At 39.1% G+C, this 21,843-nt stretch overlaps 2 protein-coding genes across 3 annotated transcripts in view; one reads left to right on the top strand and one right to left on the bottom strand.

Annotated features, from left to right (window-relative positions):
* SERGEF (secretion regulating guanine nucleotide exchange factor) overlaps positions 1–11,067 on the top strand; it is a 161,162-nt gene extending 150,095 nt beyond the window's left edge. Inside the window, 1 exon segment of the mRNA XM_075712343.1 lies at positions 10,889–11,067. Within this exon segment, the coding sequence (XP_075568458.1) occupies positions 10,889–11,055 (167 nt within the window). The 3' untranslated portion in view covers positions 11,056–11,067.
* Positions 4,246–21,843, bottom strand: part of LOC104028457 (voltage-gated potassium channel KCNC1) — a 128,739-nt gene continuing 111,141 nt past the window's right edge. The window contains exon 4 of one of the 2 annotated variants that reach the window (XM_075712321.1): positions 4,246–4,427. In XM_075712321.1, coding sequence (XP_075568436.1) covers positions 4,246–4,427 — 182 coding nt within the window. Of the gene's footprint in view, positions 4,428–21,620; positions 21,686–21,843 lie in introns of those variants that run through there. The other variant, XM_075712325.1, reaches the window with a different exon arrangement.

Raw genomic sequence — 21,843 nt, 5'->3', positions numbered from 1 at the left:
TTGTTTGGTTTGGTTTTTTAATTCTGAAGAATTATCCCAGGTCCCTGGCAGATACAGTCCTTCCAAAATGGTGCCAGATATTCCTGTCTTGATTCCAGCTAGTTTCCTCTTCTCCCTGAGGTTATGCAGAGGATTAGATGGGATAGTGCCAAATGGCATCTCGGGGACCCAGCTTGCGTTGTCCATTCTGGTCCTCTGACCTTCTGGAGCTGGCATGGCACCTCTAAATCCCTCTGCCCGTCAGCTGTTCTTCCTGTCACTATGCCAAAGACAGATTTTACTGTCCAACCTCAGTTCCCTGCACCTGATGCACGAATGCTGTTTTCACTGTGGCTATTTTGCCAGGATCCAAAAAAATGTACTAGAGCAGAAACTTTCAGAAAACATCTCTGCACTATTAATTGCAGGAGGTTTGCATCTCAGGACACTCTTTTGTGCTTGCCTTCTTCCAAGGACTGACTTGATATGTTCCCTCTTCTTAAGGAGCTGCCTCCAATTCAGAATTTAGGTGCATCTTATACTGATGGAGGCAAAGTGGTGAGGTGTCCCCAAAATATACCTTGAAACCTATGCAGCAGAGATGATGTTTGCCTTTCATAATCGGAACAACTCAAATGGTGTCACTTGGCACCCAATGGCATCCCAAATTCTGCCTGCACTTCTTTCCTAGTCTTGCTCACTTCTAGGGACAATTAGGCAGGAATGGTGCAAAAAGTGTATGGACATCTGAGCCACAGAGGAGGCTGAAGGTAGAAATGTGGAGCTGTGCTGCAGCAGAGTTATTCGTGACTAAATAGCCCAAGTTTGTAAAAGGTGTGTTTGCACACCCATATGTACTCCATTCCACTTCAGGGCTAGGGTCTATTTAGCCCTGTGTGTTGCTTGAAATGCTTGGGTTTTGCCAGCTCAGTATTGAAACTCAACAACTTTTTTTTTTTTCAGCAAGAATTATGGGTTTGTAATGAAATAGTTTAGTGAATAAAAGTAAAGTAGAACAGAGTGAAATATGTCCATACAAGTGTAAAAAGGTAAAAGTTAGCAAGCTGTGCTTTACACCTTGCCGAGAATCTCTGTTCTGCACCAGAAGAGTATGTATGTCAAAATCTGTTTTTATCTAAGCAAACTAGTCTTTGCTTTTAACAGATATTAATGGCAGAACTCTTCCTTTGCTTAATATCAACAAGCAATTCCTCCACACTTCATTCAAGAGTCATCTGATTTTGAACTGATGTTTGGAGAAACGGATCCAGTCTTGCCTTCTGGGCACTTATTTGTTTGAAGCTGTCTGCTTTGATTCTCTTCCTGACCGATTTTAATTCTTACGGTATTTTGCTTATTTTTTAATTATACCTGACAAAGCCTATTCTCCTACCACTTCTTTTATATTCAATATTGACCATTTATTTATTTTTTTTCCAGAGCACTTATTAAAATATAAAATACTGTTCTAAAAGTACAGCTAAAAAAAGTAGAGGTGTTGTTCCTAAGGTCCTGGTCTTCCTGGCTATTGGTTACCTGGGAAAGGAAATAAAATTTGTGTCTCCCCTCTGGTAAACATTATTTGGCTCATTACTTTGCGTAAATTTGACTGGGTGATATGGCTAAAGTTTCCCATCTTTTCCTAACCGTTAAGGAATGGGAAGAGATAGAACATTTGGGTTCTGCTTTAAGACCCTGAAAACCCTGTCTGAAGTCAGAGAAATGGCTTAGCCATGTGGATGGGACTGAGGGTGCAGCCTGTGGTGGTATTACTTTGCAGTTTGTTGTTGTTTGGTGGTTTTTTTTTAAAGTGTTTTTCTTCAGTATTCAGCTACTGTTTTATTTGCAGTTGAAAGTTAACACAAGCCCAGCCCTGCAGAGCCAACCTTAGGTAAAAACATTGTGTTTCATCTGCCCCTTTGAGCAAACATGACTTGCCTTTGGTACACACACTTGAAGTAAACCCCTTTAAGGTCTGTGTTTGAAGTCTGAATTGTGGATTTTTTTTTTTTCTTGCTTTCATCTTTTGTCACAGCTCTGTCAACTACCTCTCTATTTTCTTCTTTGAAAGGGATGCCATTAGTTCACGGAACTATGTTATATGAGATAGAGGGAAATGATAGTTTAAGTGGCAGCAATGTTAACATGGGGATGTTACCAAGTAATTTACTTTTTCGTCTTTTTCTAGGTGCTCAAATGACCCAACCATTATTGTATCTGAGTAGAGGAGTTACCCCATTTAGACCCCAATACAGTGGCGAGTATAAGGGTCCTTATAACAATAGGTACAAAAACTGAGACAGACAGACAGACAAGGCACATGACCCATAGGAGTTTTATTAGATGTGCGCTTGCAGTACAGTACAGTGTGGTATAGGCACACTTGAACCAGATGCAAGTAGGTTAACTCAAGTACAACAGTTGCAGCACAGAAGAAACATAATCCACGAATCCTGCCCAGAAAGGAGGGTTAGTTCATCCCGAACTCTCTCCAACTACAGCTGTGCTATAGCTTGTATCAAGCTGGGTATTTTAAAGCTCTCATGGGTACACATGTACTACAGTGCTGTCACTGTTAAAACTGTGCTGTGATGTTTGCAGGGGAGCCATCATCCAAGCCATTGTGTTACGCTAAGATTAGAACTTGAAACTTTACAAGGTAAGGCATCCTAATAATGTCACTGCTGAGTTGCAACTACTTTTGTTCTGAGGCAATGTTTGCGTAGCTGTGAGAAAATCTACTACTTCAATCAGTAAGAAGGAAACTGAGAAACTCAGTGACCACTTGTTTCCTTGATTCTTGTCTTTGCATTTCTAACACTAGCTTATGACTTCTGGAATTCACCTCAGATTACTTGTTAAGCATGGGGAAAAAGCCCTCATTTGTTTAATATCAACAAGCAGTTTTTTTAGACTTCACTCAACAGTAATGCACATTCATATCATGTGTCTTGAAACTTGACCAAAATGCAGCCTTGCAATTGATAAGGGAAAATGAAAAGGGGAAAAGTCCAAACTAAAGCCCATTTAAACACAAAGCTATTTTACAGAAGATGTCCATATGGAAGGTTTACACATTTCACTTCTTGGTTCTGAGTTACAGAATTGTGTTCTGCAGAAAAGGACACCTTCAGAGATAAACCCCAGAACGCTCACTTTTGTTCAGTGCAAACAGCCCTTCAGGGGAAGAGAATAGCAGTCAGATAAGAAGAAATTGTAGGTAAATGTGACCACGTGGAATATCTTTTTACCTTTTGTTGTATCGGAAGTATTTTTTTATGAGCTGCCAAGGACTGACAGCCATATATAGCCTGGTCTGCATGATCACCTTAAAACTACGTACTTGTAAACAGACTAATGTGTGATACAAAGAGTTGCTTTATAAAACATGTTAAGCACCAAAGCATTTCCAAAGTACTCTTTTCCAACCTAGCTGCTCTTTCTTGATGAGAGGGTTCCTGAGAGCCCGGTGGGGTCTCTTGTTTCTGACATCAGCCAGCAAAGAGGAAGCACCGTTTCACCTGCATGCTGCTGCTCATCTTGCCGCCTGTACGTTCTCCTGCTCTGATTTGCTTAGTGTTTTGAAAGCTACATGTAGTACTGTAATGCAGTTTGAGGGGGTTGCCAGGTTCTTGCTTCTGCATTCACTGAACTTTTCATCATCCATTACTTTTCCTAGGCTTGTGCTGAGGATGGCCTTCAATTCTAGGTCTTGGATGTAATGTTCTAGGTCAGAATGAATCACAACTGTCCCTTCCTTTTCTTTGTGTAATCATTTCTATCAGTTTAAAGTGTGCGTAAATTTGAAATGGTAATGCTTTATACCCAGAATACATGAGTGCAAGTGGCTGTGGCACAATACAGTCCCGTGGAACACCTGAACGACTTGCACCCTTCTAGATGTGCTTTGACATACTGCTTCCTCCGTTTTATTTTGCATGGATGACTTCTTACTAAGCACTGAGCATAAGGAATTTTCTGTGTGTTCTGTTTGATATCATACAGAGGGTCACAAGACTGCAGCCTCTGGCTCTGTGATGAGATCATGATTGTCTAGTTCTGGTCATACAAAGTTAAAGCACTGTAACACATTTAATGCCTGTATTTTGAGAGGCAGGGATGCAAGTTCTGAATGAATGTCACTCTCTGCCATACCCGATACTCTGATGGAGCAGACATTAGTGCTATGTTTGGAGCCTCAAATCTCTCCATTAACTAATTTCTGTCGGGTGTTTTTTGTCCTTAAAGAGCTTAAGAGAGCAAAATTTAAAGATTTTCTTGTCTTCTACAGGTGTAAAAAAAAGCATCTTTAATGCTTAATCCTCTCTGCACTGCAGCTGCTTCATGTATGATATAATCCTCATGTATTGTTAGTGGACCAGATACGTTCAGTCTTGCACAAAGTCGTGAGCCCAGGTTTTGTTCTGTGTTGAGTTGGAGATGTTTTCCTGTTGGGAAGGAATTGACATGTTTGAGTAAAACCAAAAGGAAAGCCTTGTGCAGCACTCATGAGTAGTCACAATAAGTACCATTTGTGTTTCCCTGTGAAAACAGAAATGTGAACAGTTAATCCTTGCAATAGATTTCTCTCCTTGCTACCTACGCCCAGCAAAGCAAGCATCTCCATCTTACAGGACTTCACTTTCACCACAGAAACTGTAAAGGTGCAGTGGCCCAAGAAATCTGTAGTTGCAAGTATGTTGTTTTTAAATCCCAGGATATAGTTTTGTGAATTTCTTCCTCAGGTTTTTGTCTTCAAAATGGCGATGCATAATTGAGAAGGGAAGAATAAAATCCATCATAAACTAGCCTGAATGGTAACCTAAGCTGTGGCTTGTTTGAACATGGAATGATTCTTTTAAATAGATGCATATTAATTTGTGTGGTAAGCCATTCAGCTCCTGCTTTGAAGTGCCCTGTAAGAACAGAACAGAATTTCTATTGTCATTGTATATTAGCAAGATAGCACTGCCTGTAGTGAACAGGCTCAGTTGTTTGTATGATGCTTAAAATGGTGCATAGGAAAATGCACAGTATGTTTGTATGAAACTGCTAAGGCTTTTTTTGGTAAGTGCAATTCTTACTGTATCTTTCCCTACTTCTCTGCATTGCTGTATGTTAGACTCCCCATATACAGTTTTCAGGCTGTGCCAGATGTGCTACATTGCCCTTCACTGCACGCTTGGAAATTACATTATCATAAACATGATTCTTTCCCCTTCCCATTTTGTAACTCTTGACTGTTCGTATGCTATGGAAATGAGGATAGAAAAGATTAGATGCGCTCTGTACTGCTCTTCTGTTTGCCATTCGTGGGACAGGTATTGAAGGAGAAACTAGAAATTAGACTTTAGCAAATGAAATTAATTTCAAAGGAACCTTATTGCTCCATTTTACAGTACTCCATATACCACTGTGGCTCCCTAAGCCATACTAGGCATCTTGTATACTCAGGTTGATTTTCTCTCTTCAATAGTTAGTTGTATATTGTAATTGGATATTTTGACAGTTGGCCTTGAGGCCCTGACCCAGTTTGAAGTCCCTGCTGTATTACACAATATACAGGTATAGGCACAGAGGAGGTCTGACTAACAAGACAGTGCTTCTATTGTAAAAAAAAAAAACAAAACAAAACAACAACAACAACAAAAAACAACATTCACATAAGATACTAGTTTAGACCACCAAATCAGATAGACCACCAAATCAGAGAACTCCATATTGTGCAGGCTTCATGCATTTCTTATGAGTAGCTGCTTGAGGCTATTGGAAGTGTTTCTTTCCAGGTACTAGGATGAACCACAGACACATGTCTGTGTCATCTGAAGTCATCTGATTTTTCACTTGTGTAAAACCACTGCTGAGGAGGGGACTGAGTAGTCTAGGTCCACTGCCTGGGGAGAGCTACTAATGATGTAAAGGTGGAGCGAGGACAGATTGTTGACTGGAGGCTAACTTTGAGATCAGCGTGTCTTTAGCACTGTAACTTTGTACTTAATATCAAAAATGTATATTGTTTCCTATCTGCGTATTGTGTTAGCACTGCAATGCCTGTGACTTTTATCCAGCTTACTCACTGTAAAGTCAGACACGCGTTTCTGAGGGTTGTGGTCCTGAGCAACTACAGCAGCAATTGGATGGGTTGCCTGGAGTGCGTGACAGCTTGCCTCTTGAAAATGTGGGTATAAAAGTAGATCCATAATAAAACTGGCACTATATGAATCTCTGAGTCGTTTTCTACTTTTGGAAGTACCATGTAATGTCTTGAGATCATGTCATCTTGTATTCCACTTACCAAACTTTGCCTTTAATAAGATTTTGCAGAATGCTTAGACTTCCCTTTTAGGTACTAACACATTTTAGTGTTTTTCTGCAGGAAACGATTGGTATCAACCCTGTTTCTTATATTCTAAAATTGCAAATCTTTTGCGCTAATGACAGAATTGTTGCTAACAAAAATAGGGACGTTTAGAGGGGATATTTCTTTCCATTTATTTTACATGACACTGTTGATTGCCAGATGTCCTGAAAAAAACAGTAAGACTTACTCAGTTGTGTTTTACAACTCCCTGGGAGAAGTATGCTCTAAATCTCCTTCTGTGTAGTGTTACGTTGTTGCTTGTGAGGCTTTGAATGCTTTCAAATAGTCAAGGGGGAATGTCTGAGACACCTGAACTTTTTTTCGTGGTCCAGCCCTGATGCTGTTTAAAGTCATTTGACTTGCCCTGAGCTGATCTCTTGCCTACTGTAACTTTATCTATAACCATCTGTAGAGTAGCACTAATTTAAGGTTAAAAAAACAATAATAATTTGAGGTATTGTGGAGTATTGCAAAGAACACAGTGCCTATACAGTAGAGCTGTACTAAAATATTTTAATGGATCCTTAAAATGTGAAGCTGTCTGATGAATAGCTTGGCTTCAAGATGCTTGGATTGTCTTTAAAGGCAACTTCTGTTTGCTTGTGTGGTTGGAAGAGTGGAAGAGGAGAAGCAGAAGAGACAAGCTTTTAAAGATTTCAGTGATAACCCTCCAGGGCACAGACTGGTTTAGAAGCAGACTGTAGCCTGAAACTAGGCTGAAGTGATATTTGTAGCTTCTTTGTTTCCAGTTTTCCTTGCTTTACCTTCAGATTGATTGTAAGGATGTGATTTATCATAACCTGTCTTCAGTTGTTTAAAGCTGATATGCCTAGGCTAAGACAATCACTTGGTGTCCCTCTATAGTCACCAGAGTGAGATAGATTTGATTTTGACACCAGTGTTTGGGTAAGATGAATTGCCTGTTGGAGAGGTGTAGATGACTCCGTTGGCTCTTGAGGAAAACTAGAGGACAACAATCTGTAGCTAAGTTGCTTGATTTTCAGGTGGTTGAAGTGCAGTGAATCTCACCCAGAGCATCTTACTTGCTAACACTGATTCCTCTCATCTGAAGAGCAGAGTACTCAGCAATGAGGAGCAACTCTAAATCATCTACTTTCTCCAGGATCCTGTCCTCTGTCCAATATGCTGCAGCTTTATTTTGCCTAGAAGTACTTTTCTCTAGTTTAATCAGCCTGCGGATTGCAGTTGTCACTTCAGTTACCTTGAAAAAAGCCTAGATAATTATTGCAAATAGGAGGAGGGCAGTAGCCCCTTCTTGTTTTGTGTGACAAAACCAGATAGATTCCTTAAGCTTTTTTTTCCCCCCCACTTTTTGTATATTTAATGTTTGGGGGAAAAAACCTGCATAGTCTTACTCTAGACTTTCATTAGTGTGACTGTGAACTCTCATGAACTGGGATCATGCTGCCTTGCTGTGTGAGTTCTGTGGTTTCATTTGTACTTTGAGTATTTATGTTTTAAAAGGGAAAACGTGAATGTGATGTATTATGCTGTTTCATTTAACCAGTGACGTGGAGCAACTTTACCTCCTCACCTCACCAAACACACATCATTTGGTTTGAGAACATGCTACAATGCTTGGTTTAAATTTAGTTAGAAGCAATTTGTAGCTGTGTTAATACACATCATTCTAATGGTCTTTCATCCTGGGAAGGTCTGGCACAGGCACAAAAATTGAATTTTCTCATGAAAGCATGTAGGGCTGCTGGGGCTGTGTTGAGGTTTTTATCAGCAGTAAACTGTGAATAGAAGCAATCAAAAAGAAAACAAGAAAAAAAAGGGGGGGGGGGGGAAGGAAAAAGAATTGGAATGAAATGGTGCCCTTTGTCCAGAGGCTAGCCATTAGTTCCCCTTAATGAAGGCCTTTCCTTAACTCTGCAGATACTCCTTCTATGTAATTTTTTTAATAGGTGCTTCACTATACTCGATCTTCATTGACTTCAACTTCTGTGCCAGTGATTCACATAGATGCTTGTTCCCTTCTGGCCAGTGTCACTGTTGTCATTTTGCCCAGCCCTTCTCCAAGTTTTGTTAATATATTATTACAAAAAAAATGGACACTGTGTGTTTTCTGCAAATTCTATTTTCTCTGACACAAATCTAGCATCTGGCTTTTTTATATACAAACCTTTCTCTAAATCTTCTCCGTGCAGGTGTGGTATAGTATACCTTTTCACAACAATAATTCTCTGCCTTTTAACTTTTCTGACTTGGTGGTGATGAGAATCTTTTTTGTGGCCTGTCATTCTTATCTGTCAGCTGCCCTTTCATGCCTTCAGATTTCTGCCTGGCTCATATATATGTATGAGGCATTTTTGTATAAAACTATTAATAAATTCTAGTTCGTCTCTATTTTTCTCTTGCCAGTTTTCACTCTCAGCCCATTTCAGTAACCTTGGAGCTCACTGGAGTCATGTAAAAGATCTATTTGGTGGCCTTTCTACATGCTTGGAGAAGTAAAGGCTGGAAAAGACTCAGTGACCCTTATTTTAGGGGAGATGTTTTTGTCTAGGGGTTTCCTAGCTTGTAAATTTTTCTGTGATGCTTTTTCAAAAGATGTTTGACTAGGTATATTTACCAGTTTGAGAGGTTAATATCCTACTGCGCTGTTTCTTTGAGTATTTATTATGCCATTAATATTCCATTGAGCAGTTTGTAATTCAGGGTGACCAAAAACTTTCTGGTTTCCTCTCTCTTGTCCTGATGGGACAGGATGAAAAAAAAAACCCACAAACCAAAACCTTTAGTCAGATGTAGTGAGTCTCCATACAAACATGGAAGTTGTTGTACTAATTGCTAGTAGTCTAGTAACAAAAAGCTTACCACAGTCATCTCATTAATGTAAGGGCATGTTATATTCCCTTTTCATTAAACTTGGAGGTTTTCCCTCTCTAAGTAGTTTTATTCTGCAGGTTCCATGTATTAACTATGCAAAAGCATGCCTTTTCTTAGGTGCAGCTGGTTTTCTTTCTTTGAATTTTTTCCCTGAATAATTGATCGCTGTTGTAGTCTTGGTTTGTGATGTCTTTTTCCTGCTTGTTAATATTTACATAATTTTTTTTACCTGGAACCTTACCAAAAAAAAAAAATCCAATTAACCTCTTAGATGTTCTGATCTGTTGATATTTAAATGGGATATGTTGCACACTTTTTGGTACTTTTCTGCAGCATGTGTTTGTGCATTTGTGATACAGGTTGGGCTGTCAGTACTGCACATGCATAGTCATGAGAAAATCTGGTGCCTTCTAAGATAAGCATAATGGAACTGCCGTATTAGGTGAGATGTACCTAGCCTACTGTGGTGTTCTAGTGGCATTTTGTTGTGTTCCATTGCCTTAAAGATTGTCAAGAAAATTAAACGTCATTGTTTAATTACATCTGACTTTAGTAATGTTTAGACTTAATTACAGAAGAGGAGAACTTTAATATACTAATATGTAAAGAAAACAGGCAACAATGAAATGTTACTGTATTTGCAGGAGAGATGATTCTGCTAGCTTTGCAATAATCTGTTTCTGAATTTTGAAGAGTAAAATTATTTTAGAATTATGATTTGGACTGGATTTTGTGAATTTTGGCACTTTTCTTCTCATTATTTGGACTCCAGAATGGTACTTCATGCTGTTAATACCTGCTGCTTTTCAAAAATAACAATGGCATCGGAAACATGATTATATTGCAGGATGGCTTTCTTTTTTATTACAGAAATTCACAGGCACAGTCTGTGACAGCCAAATAAAGAAAAGAAAATAGGGAAGAAATATCTCTTGTAGTTCAGAATAAGAGGGGGGTTTGGTGGATTTTTTTTATTATGCCAGCCATTTGTAGAACAAAATTTACATATTATGCTTCAAGAAGGAGTACTATGGGGTAATAATAATACATGGATCATGATTTGGAATATAAAAGAGTAGATGTTACAAAAATAAATAATAATGAGGGAAAATAAGGATAATAAAAGCAGTGAAATGATGTCAAGGCAAGCAGAAGAGGTAGGATGATTAAGAGTAAGGCAAGTTGTCAGAGACTTGTATTCAAAGGAAAAAGGTGAAATGTGAACTTGAATGTAGGAATGAAATGTAATTTGGCTGCTCTGTGACTCTGTGTTCCCCAATCCTACAGGTCGTGCTGTGAATGATTAAAGTCACTGGGCTTGGTTTGTGGTAGTTTTGCTTACTAGGGGGAACTTGAAAGACAGGGATTCCACATCATTTCAGAGAAGGCCCTTAAAATGTGGAGAGATTTCTGTGGGCTCTGTATAAATACCAAGCCATGTATTTATGAAAAGATTTTCAAATGTCTTTGCTACTTTAATCTCTCTTATGTTGTTAACAATGTGGAACAAGATAAAGACTAATTCATTTGGGTTTATTTACGTTTTCAAGAGAACAAGAATATTTTTCCCCACTTTAGGAAAATTTCTTAGAACCTAATTAGAAGATGACTTGACAAATCTGCTCCCCAAAACTAACCAAAGCTGTTGTGTTTCTGTGGTCTTTATGCTGTATTTTGTACCCTCTCTTTTAGGTGGACGGTGCTTCTCTTGGGGATGGAACGAACATGGGATGTGTGGTGATGGCACAGAAGCAAATGTTCATGTCCCGAAGCCAGTGAAAGCTCTTGGTTACGCAAAACAGATCTTAATTGGATGTGGGGCAGGACACTCCATGGCTCTTTGCCAAACTCCACATTAGACTCAGCACACATTAAATGATAGCATCATGGATGTGGATGGACATCTTTGGATTGCGTAGCTCAGAAGTGCTACAAGAGGATTGCCCATGGTGAATTCAATCACGTGTTGGAAAGTGCAGAAGTTTTTTCTCAGACTAAAAGAAACAAGTATGCATAGAAAACTCTAGTATTTTTAAAATTGCTTCATGGGTCCTTTTCACTGGAGTTTACTTTCTTACCCACAGATAGAATGACAAACATTTTGCTTTGATGCAATACCACTGAAGAAAGAATGACTTTTTCTTGTTCTGCTGAGAAGTCTTTGAGGAAGAAACCAACTGCTTAATTGCTTATCATTGGTCTATAAATTCAGTCTGAGGAAATGGTCTGAGAAGATGAAGACATAGGGCCTCTTCTGGTCTTTTATTATTGTATCTTTACATCATGATGAGCAGGTGTTGCACCTGCCAACTTCTACTGGAGTTGTGAGCTCCCAGCATCTCAGAAAATCCAGTTTGCATCAGAGAAATGCCAGTGAACATAAATAGATGCGTACACATATTTTAGACAGAAGATTAGGATTTAAAAAAGAAAGGAGATATAATTTAGAAGGCTGGAAAAAGAGGAAAATGAGGCCATTCTGAACTAGCTATACCGTGATTAAACTGTGAATGGAGCAATATTTCTGAGAAATTATCTCCTGTGCCAGACACCAGTTTATTATAGATTTACAGGGATGCAGATCTGCGTGAATTATCATTAGCTTGCAAACCAAACCTGAAGTTTCTGAAGCTACTGCTTACGGAAGAAAAACTTCTAAAAGTTCTTGGAAGCAGTAGAAAAGTTCTTGTCAAAGGGTGTAAGTCAGTTGTAGCTGTTGAGGACAGTTTGATCCGACATAGCTCCTGTGTTTCCAGCTGCCTTTGAACAGGAAGACATCACAATCTAAACAGAAAGTTTTTACAAGTTCTCCAGCCTAAAAGGCAGACCAGAATGCTCCTGATAATTTCAGGTTAGTTCTGACATCTGTTTCACAGCCCAGCTCAGATACTCTTCAGAGCATGGCCACAGTACTTGTTCTAGGTGAGTGCTTGGCAGAGAATGTCGGCCTACCTGTTTTGGTAGGAGAAATGAAAAAGTGTAAATTATCTTCAGATATTATTAGCTGCCTATGTTGAGCAGAATTTTGGAAGCTATTTATAAAACTGTTTTTCACACAGATACAGTGGATGCCATTAAACTGGGTGTTTACCACCCACGATAGTTACATTTGCTGTGGTATTTGATGTATTTCAAGTTCTAAATATATAGAATACTACTGTGTGATAAATGCACCTTTTAATGAGACCTACTGTTGCTAAACAGTGGTTTAATTTTTAAAACAGGCTTGCTGGGGAAGAAGTCTTACAGAATTACGAAATACTCAGAGAAGGGCTCTTAGGAAATAGGACAGGAAGACTTTCTAATAATGTATCAGCTTACACATGAGGGGGAAGGAATTAAGATGGTAATATGGGCTGCAAGGGTTCCCCACCCTCCACCCCTTGGTTTTACAGCAGTTATAGTTCATGGCCTAATTTTCAAAGGCATTTTCTTTTTCTATTCAATGGATGAGAAACTTGAACTGACTATAAAGCTGATTATAACAACTGTATTACAGATACTGGAAGAATCTCTAAGAATAATCAAATGGGTCCTCTGCAAAAAGTGCAGAATTGAGACTTCTATTGTAAAGTGGGTTTTTTTTAATCCATGTGTTGGTTGTGGTTCTTCATGGCAATATACTGTTCCGGGCTGTAACCTCTTGCACTTTTTACTTATCTAAGTTGCTATTTATTGACTCTCCTCAATGCCATTTTCTAGATACTGCAGCCTCTCTATTATGTGCACTGAACTGTTTCTCATGCTTTTTTTTGTCAGTTTTGTCTGAGGTTTCTACCTTTGTTTTCCTCCAAGATCTGTGTACCAAATAAACATGTTGTCTTGTTTCAGCAATCATACCCTCTAAATAATTCTGTTCCTTGATTAATCATAGCTACTGTGTCCTATAACATAGGGGTTACTGTACTGAGCCTATTTTGACTGTGTATGCTGTTGCTGCAGTTAATTTCAGAGGAATCCAACAAATTAAATAATAAATAAATGCAACTTGGTTATTTGAAATGTTGTTCACTTTTTCACATCTGTAACATGAACACGGTTTTGGAAAAGCAAAGAATGATTTGCGCTGATAAAGAGGAAAGAAAGGAGTACTTTGGTTTGTTCCTGGTCCTGATCTTGTGTTTCATATCTGCATCTGATCGCCATCTTTGAAAGGGTGAGAACTGCATTTCCTCTCCTTTGTCTTACCTATATAGTTTGAAAACTTTGGGAAGTAATGACTTGTCTTTAGAGCTTGACGTACTACATGCTTTGTCGTTGGTCAGGACTTCTAGATGCTGCTGTAGTATGAAGAGTGAATAGTAATTCATTGTAGATGGTACCTGACTGAATGTCAAAACCAAGTTGTTGCTCATTCTTTCAGAAATGAATGCCCTGTTTTGTATGTCAGTATTTTTTTTTTGCAGAATAGAACATTGTACAAAATCAGCTAAGGCTTTGTACTGTAGGAAAGGGAACACACAGTGAAAAGCTCCTAATCAAGTGAAGAAACCCCCTTCCTTGCTGGTGTCCAGAGCTTAGTGACTGTTGCCTGTTGATGTCCTGATGGAGGAGGTCAGTCTCTGCAAGGCAAAATGCAGAGCCAGTGTGCTATACCAATGCTTCTGCAGTGAATGCAAAGACAGACTTCTTTATGCAGGTCTTCAGTGCTAAACAAAGCAAGCCTTTTACGTAAGCATTCTGTGTTCACTTTCAGATGCAAATAAACTCACAAGGTTTGTAATATATATATATACACATAAAATACACTGGAACAAGGTAAGAAAGTGTCTGTGCAGCTGCTCTCCCCTCCCGTTTTCTGAAAATAAGCAAACCTGCCAATGAGCTGACGTTCATGAGGGGGAAAAGGTGAACTTGTTCTCCAGAAAAGCTGTGATATTAAGTTGTGAACTGTTGACCTTCAGTCCCGAGAGCTTTCAGGCTTTTGGGTGGAGGGGGAGAAGGAAGCTGCTGTGTGTACTTCTGTTGTTTGAAGTCCTAGGAGATCTGTAGCTGTTACTCATGCAGCTTCCATGTGCACCTGTACAAGATGCTCCTGTTCCATTTTAAAGAACATTGGTAGGAAGATGTATGTGTTGTGTCAGAAGTTTCTGACACAAGTCTCTTGGAGGATTTGTTTAGGCCACTTGGCAGTCACTGATGTTATTTGACTTTGTGTAGCATCCCTGAGTGACTTGCTGCTTTTCTGCTTGGAATGCCGGACCCTGTATTTGAAGTGGGTTCATTTGAAAGGAAAAATTCAGTCCTGCCTTTCTTCCCATTTTTCCAGTCACCACTTCTTACATGACACTGGCTTCCCTCCTCTATCTGCATGTTGTCAGTCTGGTTGGTGACTAACTAGTTCTTGCCATCTGCAACCACCATACAGGTCACTTCTGCGCGAGTGACAGGAGGTTTTGCTCAGCTACATGGCTGAGCACAGAGAAATTGAGGGGGAGGGGAAGAATGTGATTTGATTTTGCTTTATGTGACATTTTTTGAGTCATAAGGCTTTGTCATAAGACAAAGATGAGGATGGAAAACAGACAAAGGAGATAAGTTTGCATGTACTGGAGAAAGGTTACCATGGAAAAACATGTAAATAAATGGCAGTAGAGAGCCTGACATAGTCAGCTAAAACAGGGGAAGAGGAGGGCGGAGGGGGAAGACAGATTCAAGATACAGGTCCTGAAGACTGAATAATCACACAGGAATAGCGGCATTCCAGCCTGCCGGTATGGTGGACTGAGATGAGGGACAAGCTATTCTATTTCTTGGATGTTATTGTTCTCCTTCTCCCACTGTTTATTAATAATAATATGAATTATTAACCTCCAATGGGTTTTCTTTTTCATTCATAGCACATCTTGAACTTTCCATTTCTCTTCATTTTGAACAGCAACATCTGTCCTCACCTTCCAGTCTCAGAAATCTTTAGATCAGGCCTGTGACCTAGTCCAGCACTTAAGCAAATACTATTTTTTCCATTAAATTCCATGAACTCTGGATCTGATTTAAACAAGACTTAGGTAATTTTAGGACTTCCACTTCCTTTTCCCCTGTATTAGAGATCAAGATGACAACAGATCTTTGTCACTGAAATTGCGATGTTTTGTTTTCACCAAAACTTCCCCTGTGTTCTCTTAGCAATTTTGATATTTTTACTGCATATGGCAAGTCTTGTGCTTTTTCTTTTAGCTAAATATTTTCTTAAAAAAGGCTCCAGAAGTTTTCATCAATATTTGAGTCATGCTTGTGGTATTTACTACCAGCTTATAGTTCAGAGCAGCTGAAAATTCTGTAAAGGGAGGAAGAAAATACTGAAGCGGAAAACGTAAGTCTTGCTTCCCAAAGGCTGGGAATGGATGCAGTCTGTGGTAGAGAATGATCTTCTGTGGTTTTGATTGCACTTAATGTGCGCAGTAGAAAAGTGGAGCTTACACTGAATTTGCTGAAAACTCTAGCCGAGGCAAAAATAATTGGACATTTGAAATTTTGACATATCAGTATCTTGATTTATGTGAAAAAAAGTAGTAGTACATGCTTTGTTCTTTTCTTTTAGCTTTTGTGCTGTTCTTAATTCCTGATAAATGCTGGTCTTCGATGTTTTGCTCCATGTTAGAAAGAATGATTTAATAGCCTTGAATTAAAATGCTTTGGTTGTATGAAAATGGCCTTCTGTTGGATGAATGTCCCAAAAAGTAAAGGGAGGTTATTACCATATGTGCCTTTGAAGTTAATTTGGAGAAACTGCATGTGTAAAGCCGTTGTTATTTTGTAACCCATTTAGAGGTTGAAGGGACTGAGGTAAGGCACATTCTTTAGCTGTTTGTGCATTTCATTCAGATTCATCTGTCAGTTGTCTCTGCATTCACTTGTTCTTCATGCAGAGGCAGTTTTTACTCATCAATGCCTCTGTAGAACATGGAAAGAGAGTATGTGACTGAAAATACTCAGCAATGAAAATGGTCTCTGTATTTGAATCATGACCTGGGTGAACCACATGTTACCTTGTGGGAGAGTGAGGAAGCATAAATTTAGAGTACTGGGAGAACACTTTTTTCAGCTTGATTAGAAACAAGAGCAACAAAATAATTATTCCTGGAAAAAAACTGGCTGTGGGAATGAGAAAAATCAGAGGTGACGTTTATTTTGCAAAACTTCCTCAGGCATTTTTATTTTGTGACATGTCAGATTTCAATTCATTTTCAGACGAGCCTTTGCAGTTTGGGAGGGGGTCGAGTCTAAGTCTAAGTCCAATTCCTGTGTTGGCTAGCCTCTCAATTCATTTTCATTTTTCTCATCTATATCCAGGTTGCTTTGCCTATGGGCCACCTTGTTATTCAGATACAATGCAACCTTGGGGGGAGTTCTGTCTCCAGGGTTTGGGATCAAGACTTTGTCAGTGGAAATTGCAGAATTTCAATTCAGTATGATTCCAGTACTCCCTGACCATCATAATCTTTTAAGTGTATGTGAACACTTTGCTATAAGACTCTGCATTTTTACATTTTTTTTATATTTAGAAGCAGGGCCAAGACTTGGGAGATTTTTAACGTTCTGATGTGATTTTAGTTTTTGCTGCGAATGTCAAATGAGTTTAGCTTTTGTTTTGTTTTTACTGATTTGAATGCATGAAGACATGTGGTACCTAAATTAGGACAGCAGAGGAGTTGCCAATCAGTAGTGAAGATGCTCTGTCATTTTAACTGTGTGGGTGCTTAATCATTTTCCATAATAATCCTCTGCTTTAAAGTACAAAAGAAAAGGGATTCCTACAGGGGAATTGTGCTCTTCTGCAGACAAGGAAACGTGGCATCTTTTAAATAATGGAGAGACGCTTCTCTCCTCTGGTGCCTTAATTCTGAGTAGATAGATTATAATAACTATTCCTACTAAAATACTGCTTTTCCTCTTTTGATCTCAGAACACTTTAAAAAGGGGATAATGTCACAGAAACAGAAGCTAAGGCACAAAATATTGAAATGCCCCAACCCAGCATGTCCACAGCGGAGCCAAGAGTAAAATTCCCATCTCCTGAGTCCCAGGCCAAGGCTCTACCTTCTAGACTAGTGGTCCTTGATGTCACTGCTACTACTTTCCCCTCTCCTTGCTTTTCTTCCCCCGCCCTGCCTCCAATTGCTGTTTCCTCGTATGCTCCCCTCCCTCCTACTTGCATAAACCATTTTCCAGATCCATCCTGTGTCCTTCTCATTTCCCGCCTCTTGTGCTACTGCTGCCTCTTCTCCAGCCACCCACTTGCGCTGACACCACCACTGCCAAGCATGGCTCCTACTGAGCTTATTTGCTTGGGCTCAAGCCATGCGTTTGCTGTTTGTTCTGGTGTGACTCGCTGTCACCAGCCTCTGCATAGGCTGTGTTGTCCCTGCTAAGCCCTTCAGGTCCAGAAGCTGCGCAGGTACCTTAGAATGATACCTAAGCTAATACAACCGCAATACTTTGCCTTTTGCAGACTAAGGAATCTCTAACCTGTGCTCCGCGGGCAGTAGAGAAACCAATGGTAGCCTTGGAGCACGTGCTCTTAATATTTGGTACCTGGAGAGCTTTGGACCTATGTACTTGCATAAAGTTTTTCAAATGCTCAAGTGAATGCTGGGGGTTGAAAACCTGGCTTTATCAGCCTGAACCAGGGAATATATCTTTCCATGGGGGCAGATGAATGGGCTTAGTTTTAAAGCATTTCCTTTGCCAGATAGGAAAGAAAGTAAAGAGATGCAGTTCTGGATCTATTTTCTAACTTGAAGTTCACTTTGAATTAAAAATTGTTCTTGACTGCAAATAAGCATTTATATTCCCCTAAGAGAGAAATGTTGCACCTACAATCCTAGATGAATGCAGATGCTCTGGGACTTCTGAACAGACAGGTATTTTACGCCCAAACTCAAATGAGTGACTTAAAAATAACCTGCATAATTTAAGCACGTTTTCATGAAGTCAAGTTAGTTTGTGAGCTCAGAGACCAAGTTGCTTCCAGGATATATTTAGAAAGCAGAGGTAGGCTACCTTGTTTTGAATATAAAAAGGATATATATATATATAAAAAAAGGATATGCAAAGTGGCAGGTAATAACTGCACTTGTTTTTTTTCAGGATGTCTTTTTTTGTAAGCAACTCTGTGCTCAGTTCTTTTCTGAATGCCCTTGCCTTAACCCTGCTTGCTCTCTTCTGTATTTCAGTCTGCTCATTTGTCCTAGCAGCCATTTGTTTCAGTGATGTATTTTCTTTTTGGCCCTGAAACTTTAAGGAGAGAGAAGGCAATTTATGTGAAAAATCACTTTATCCAGATTAATGACTGCTGCACTTGACTGTTATCACAACGGTATTAGCTACATTTTTTTGTTGGAGTGAGAGAACAGAAACCAGTTCTCAGATCCTTGCCATCTGAAATTGTAGTTGTAGAGACACATCAGGTTGGTCCAGAAAAAACAAGTACCTTCATGCAGTCAGAGAAAAAGCTGTATGTGTAGAAGGTGTGGTTGAGGTGTTAATGCTTTTAATGTTAGCAAGTAATAAACCACTAATTGCCAGTGGGTTCAGATGAAGGACCAGCATCCGGTCCTGTAGCTGGGGGTCCATTGCCGAAAGCTGAGTTTGCAGAGGAAGAAACATGGGTGTTCATTTCCAGCAGGAAACAGGCAGAGTGTAACAACTACAGAATATGTAGTTTCTGGTCCTACGATGGCGTGAAGTCAGAAGTAGTCGGTGGTATTATTGCAAGCCTGAGGTCAGAATCTAGCCACGTGTATAGTTTTAATGCTTTAATCAAGATATATACCTCCTGCGGTGGGAGTGGGCAGGCTTGAAGGAATTAATGTTTTAATCATAATACCCCAGCAAAAGCTCCTTTAAATGTAAGGCGGCTGGATGATGTGGTAAATTTCTCTTAGGATTCAGTGTCAGGACTCAGTGCAACAGCTCCTGAAATTTTCCAGTCGTCTCCCTCTTTCCCTGTGTTGTCAGAGCTGCCACTGTTGTGCAAGGGGAACTCCGGGGTCAGATGGACCTTAAGCTTTAGAGCATCACCTGAAGGGGTGGTGGATGGGAAGCGCTGTTCTGTTTCTGAAGGGTTTATAGAAGTCACCCAAAAGACATGGTTACTTCAAATCAGAATCAGCTGAGAGGAGTACCTAAATGAAAATGGGACTGGTAGATGTAAAAAGTAGCACAGAATGACAAGTGCCTTAGGTCATGTGTACCCAACCTGTTAACTAAGGCTCATATATATGCAAAGCACAGTGGAAGGGGAAGACCTACTTGGGATTTACAGGGCTGAATTGTTAGTATTGCCTACGGTAATGGAGAATTTGAGCAGCCTTCATGCTGGGCCCTTGAGTTAGTGTTAAATAAAAACTGGGGCAGATAAATCTATTTCTGGATTTTTTAATAAGAGGAAAAGTTCATTAGGCAACTTTTGGATCCTGGATTAACCTGGATCCTACCTCTGGAGGTAAGAAATTGCCCATTTATCAGCTGAGAATAACAGCATAGAAACAGTGGGAGAAAAATAGTTCTTGGGAGAAAGGATAGTCAACTGCAGTAGAAATCAAGTACATAATGCTACATCAAGGACTACAAAGGAGTTTTCTAATTGAGTACAAGTTCAGTTTATCAGCCTTTCTTCTATTCCTAAAACACAGCTTGAGGTCTTCCTTGATTTTTCCTTTTGGAGTAGAGTTTTGTGAAGACAAGGTCCGGCTGCAGTTGTGTGGTTTTGTTTATGTTTAGCACTTACCAGAGATATGAGTGTTTCTTCTGTTTTTTTGAGTTTAATCTCTACTTCCTCCAGACCATAGGGATACTATTCCTTTACGTTTCCATTCTCATCAGCAGTTGCAGATGCTGTTGCTTGCCTAGAAGGTTGCTAGCTCCTTTGAAATTCCTCACATGAGGATAAAGGTGTATCCTTCCTTATAGAAGTACTTTACCAAAAATGCTCGAGCAACTAGAATGCTGTTGATGCATAGTCCGTAGTTGTCATTTGTAGCATCTAAAATGAAATTTAATCCCATGCATTTCTTGGTTCTTACTGCTGCATGTTTTGTATGGCAAATAAAGTGCGACTCAGACACCTGGATTTCTTCCAGAGTTTCATATCAGGTGGACTGCTGTGGCTCAATGAAGAACAAGTGAAGGATGGGGCCCAAAGAAGTAAGAAAAACTGAATTCATTTCATCAGCTAAAAAGACAAACTTTTATTATTGTTGGGAAGGGAAAAGGAAGATACCTAGATAATTTTAGGGGTTTTTTATCTTCCCTTGTAAAATTACTAATGGTGTGAATTCTTCAGACATTGGTTGTATCAAGTGTTTGCAGGCTTCATTTATTATCTACTAACCAAAATTAGCATTGTAGAACCAAAGCAATACCAAGCTTTTCTCCTACATTTCTGTTGAGAACATTGTATTTATTCAAGATTTTAGAAGCAAGTCTCTGGAAACCCCTGATCACTTCAGAAAAGGATTCCCCTTTACACTATACAGCAGGCACTGAAACCATGATACAAAATTTATTTCATGCTAGAATTGTTTTGCATAACATTGTGCATGCATTTTACTCAGTACTAAATTGCATACAATGCTGTTGTCTTGTTTCTTAAACTTTGAGACCATTTATACTTGAGTATTTTCCTGATTTTGTACTATAAGTCCCAGTTTTAAAATAACACCTCTTTTGTTTAAAAGTCATACTGATTACTTAATATGAACAATTTATGAAGGGTCTTTACGTTGGATCTATACATCAATAAAATACAACATAACCAGAGCTGGAAAATTAAATCTAGACCAGCTGTTACTGTCAGGTCCGAAGGAAGGTCCCATGTGTCACAAGCATGCCAACAAAAACAGACAGGAAAAAGTTTTTCTTATTTTTATACACTTCTAGTTGGATTAAAAGTTCTTGATTTCCATGTCGGTGTGATGAACTGTGAAGGCGTGGTCAATATGACCGATGACTGCCTGATTGCACTTTTTAAAACCATTACTCTGTATCTTGTATACAAAAAGAAGCTATCCATAGCAAAGAAATGTACAGTTTTATAATGTTTTACATTTTGGCTACAATAATGTATGTAAAAGTAAAGAGATTTGAAAGAAAATATATAACTTTGCTTTTTTTTCTCCTTAATCATACATTTGCAGTGTTTCTTGTTTTTTGTTTTCTTAATTTTTGTCTTCATGCAATTCATGCTATGGAACAAAAAAATAGATTTAAAAAAAAAAAAAAAAAAGGATCTTCTACAGTTTTGTTACGTTTTGGCCGTAGAAAAAGCCTGCATCTCTAGTACAACTCCAAAACCATGAAGAATCGTCCATAAAACCTGCATGGAGCGAGTTAACTTTGTCCAAATGAGAAGGTCTTCTATGCCTGCACAGTTCCACACAGATGTTTATTAGCCATCAATGTTCATCTCCATCTTGCCTTGTCAGGTCACTCTGACTGCCTCTGTTGGCATATATTTAGCAATGACTGGACTTTCTTTGCAAAGATCTGCATGTAAAGAATACAATCAGTACTTGAGCTTCTTCCCTGCGCTTTTCACATCAAGCTTGGCATCTTAGTTTTAAAGGAAGGAGGAAAAGGTGAAATAGCTACATGCAGAGGCAGCCATATTCTTCTTCAACAGGATTTTTTTTTTTTCCCATGCA

The sequence above is a fragment of the Pelecanus crispus genome, chromosome 6, assembly GCF_030463565.1.
Source record: "Pelecanus crispus isolate bPelCri1 chromosome 6, bPelCri1.pri, whole genome shotgun sequence".
Taxonomy (NCBI): domain Eukaryota; kingdom Metazoa; phylum Chordata; class Aves; order Pelecaniformes; family Pelecanidae; genus Pelecanus; species Pelecanus crispus.
The sequence above is the reverse complement of the archived record's forward strand: the minus strand, read 5'-3'. Positions and strand labels throughout refer to the sequence as shown.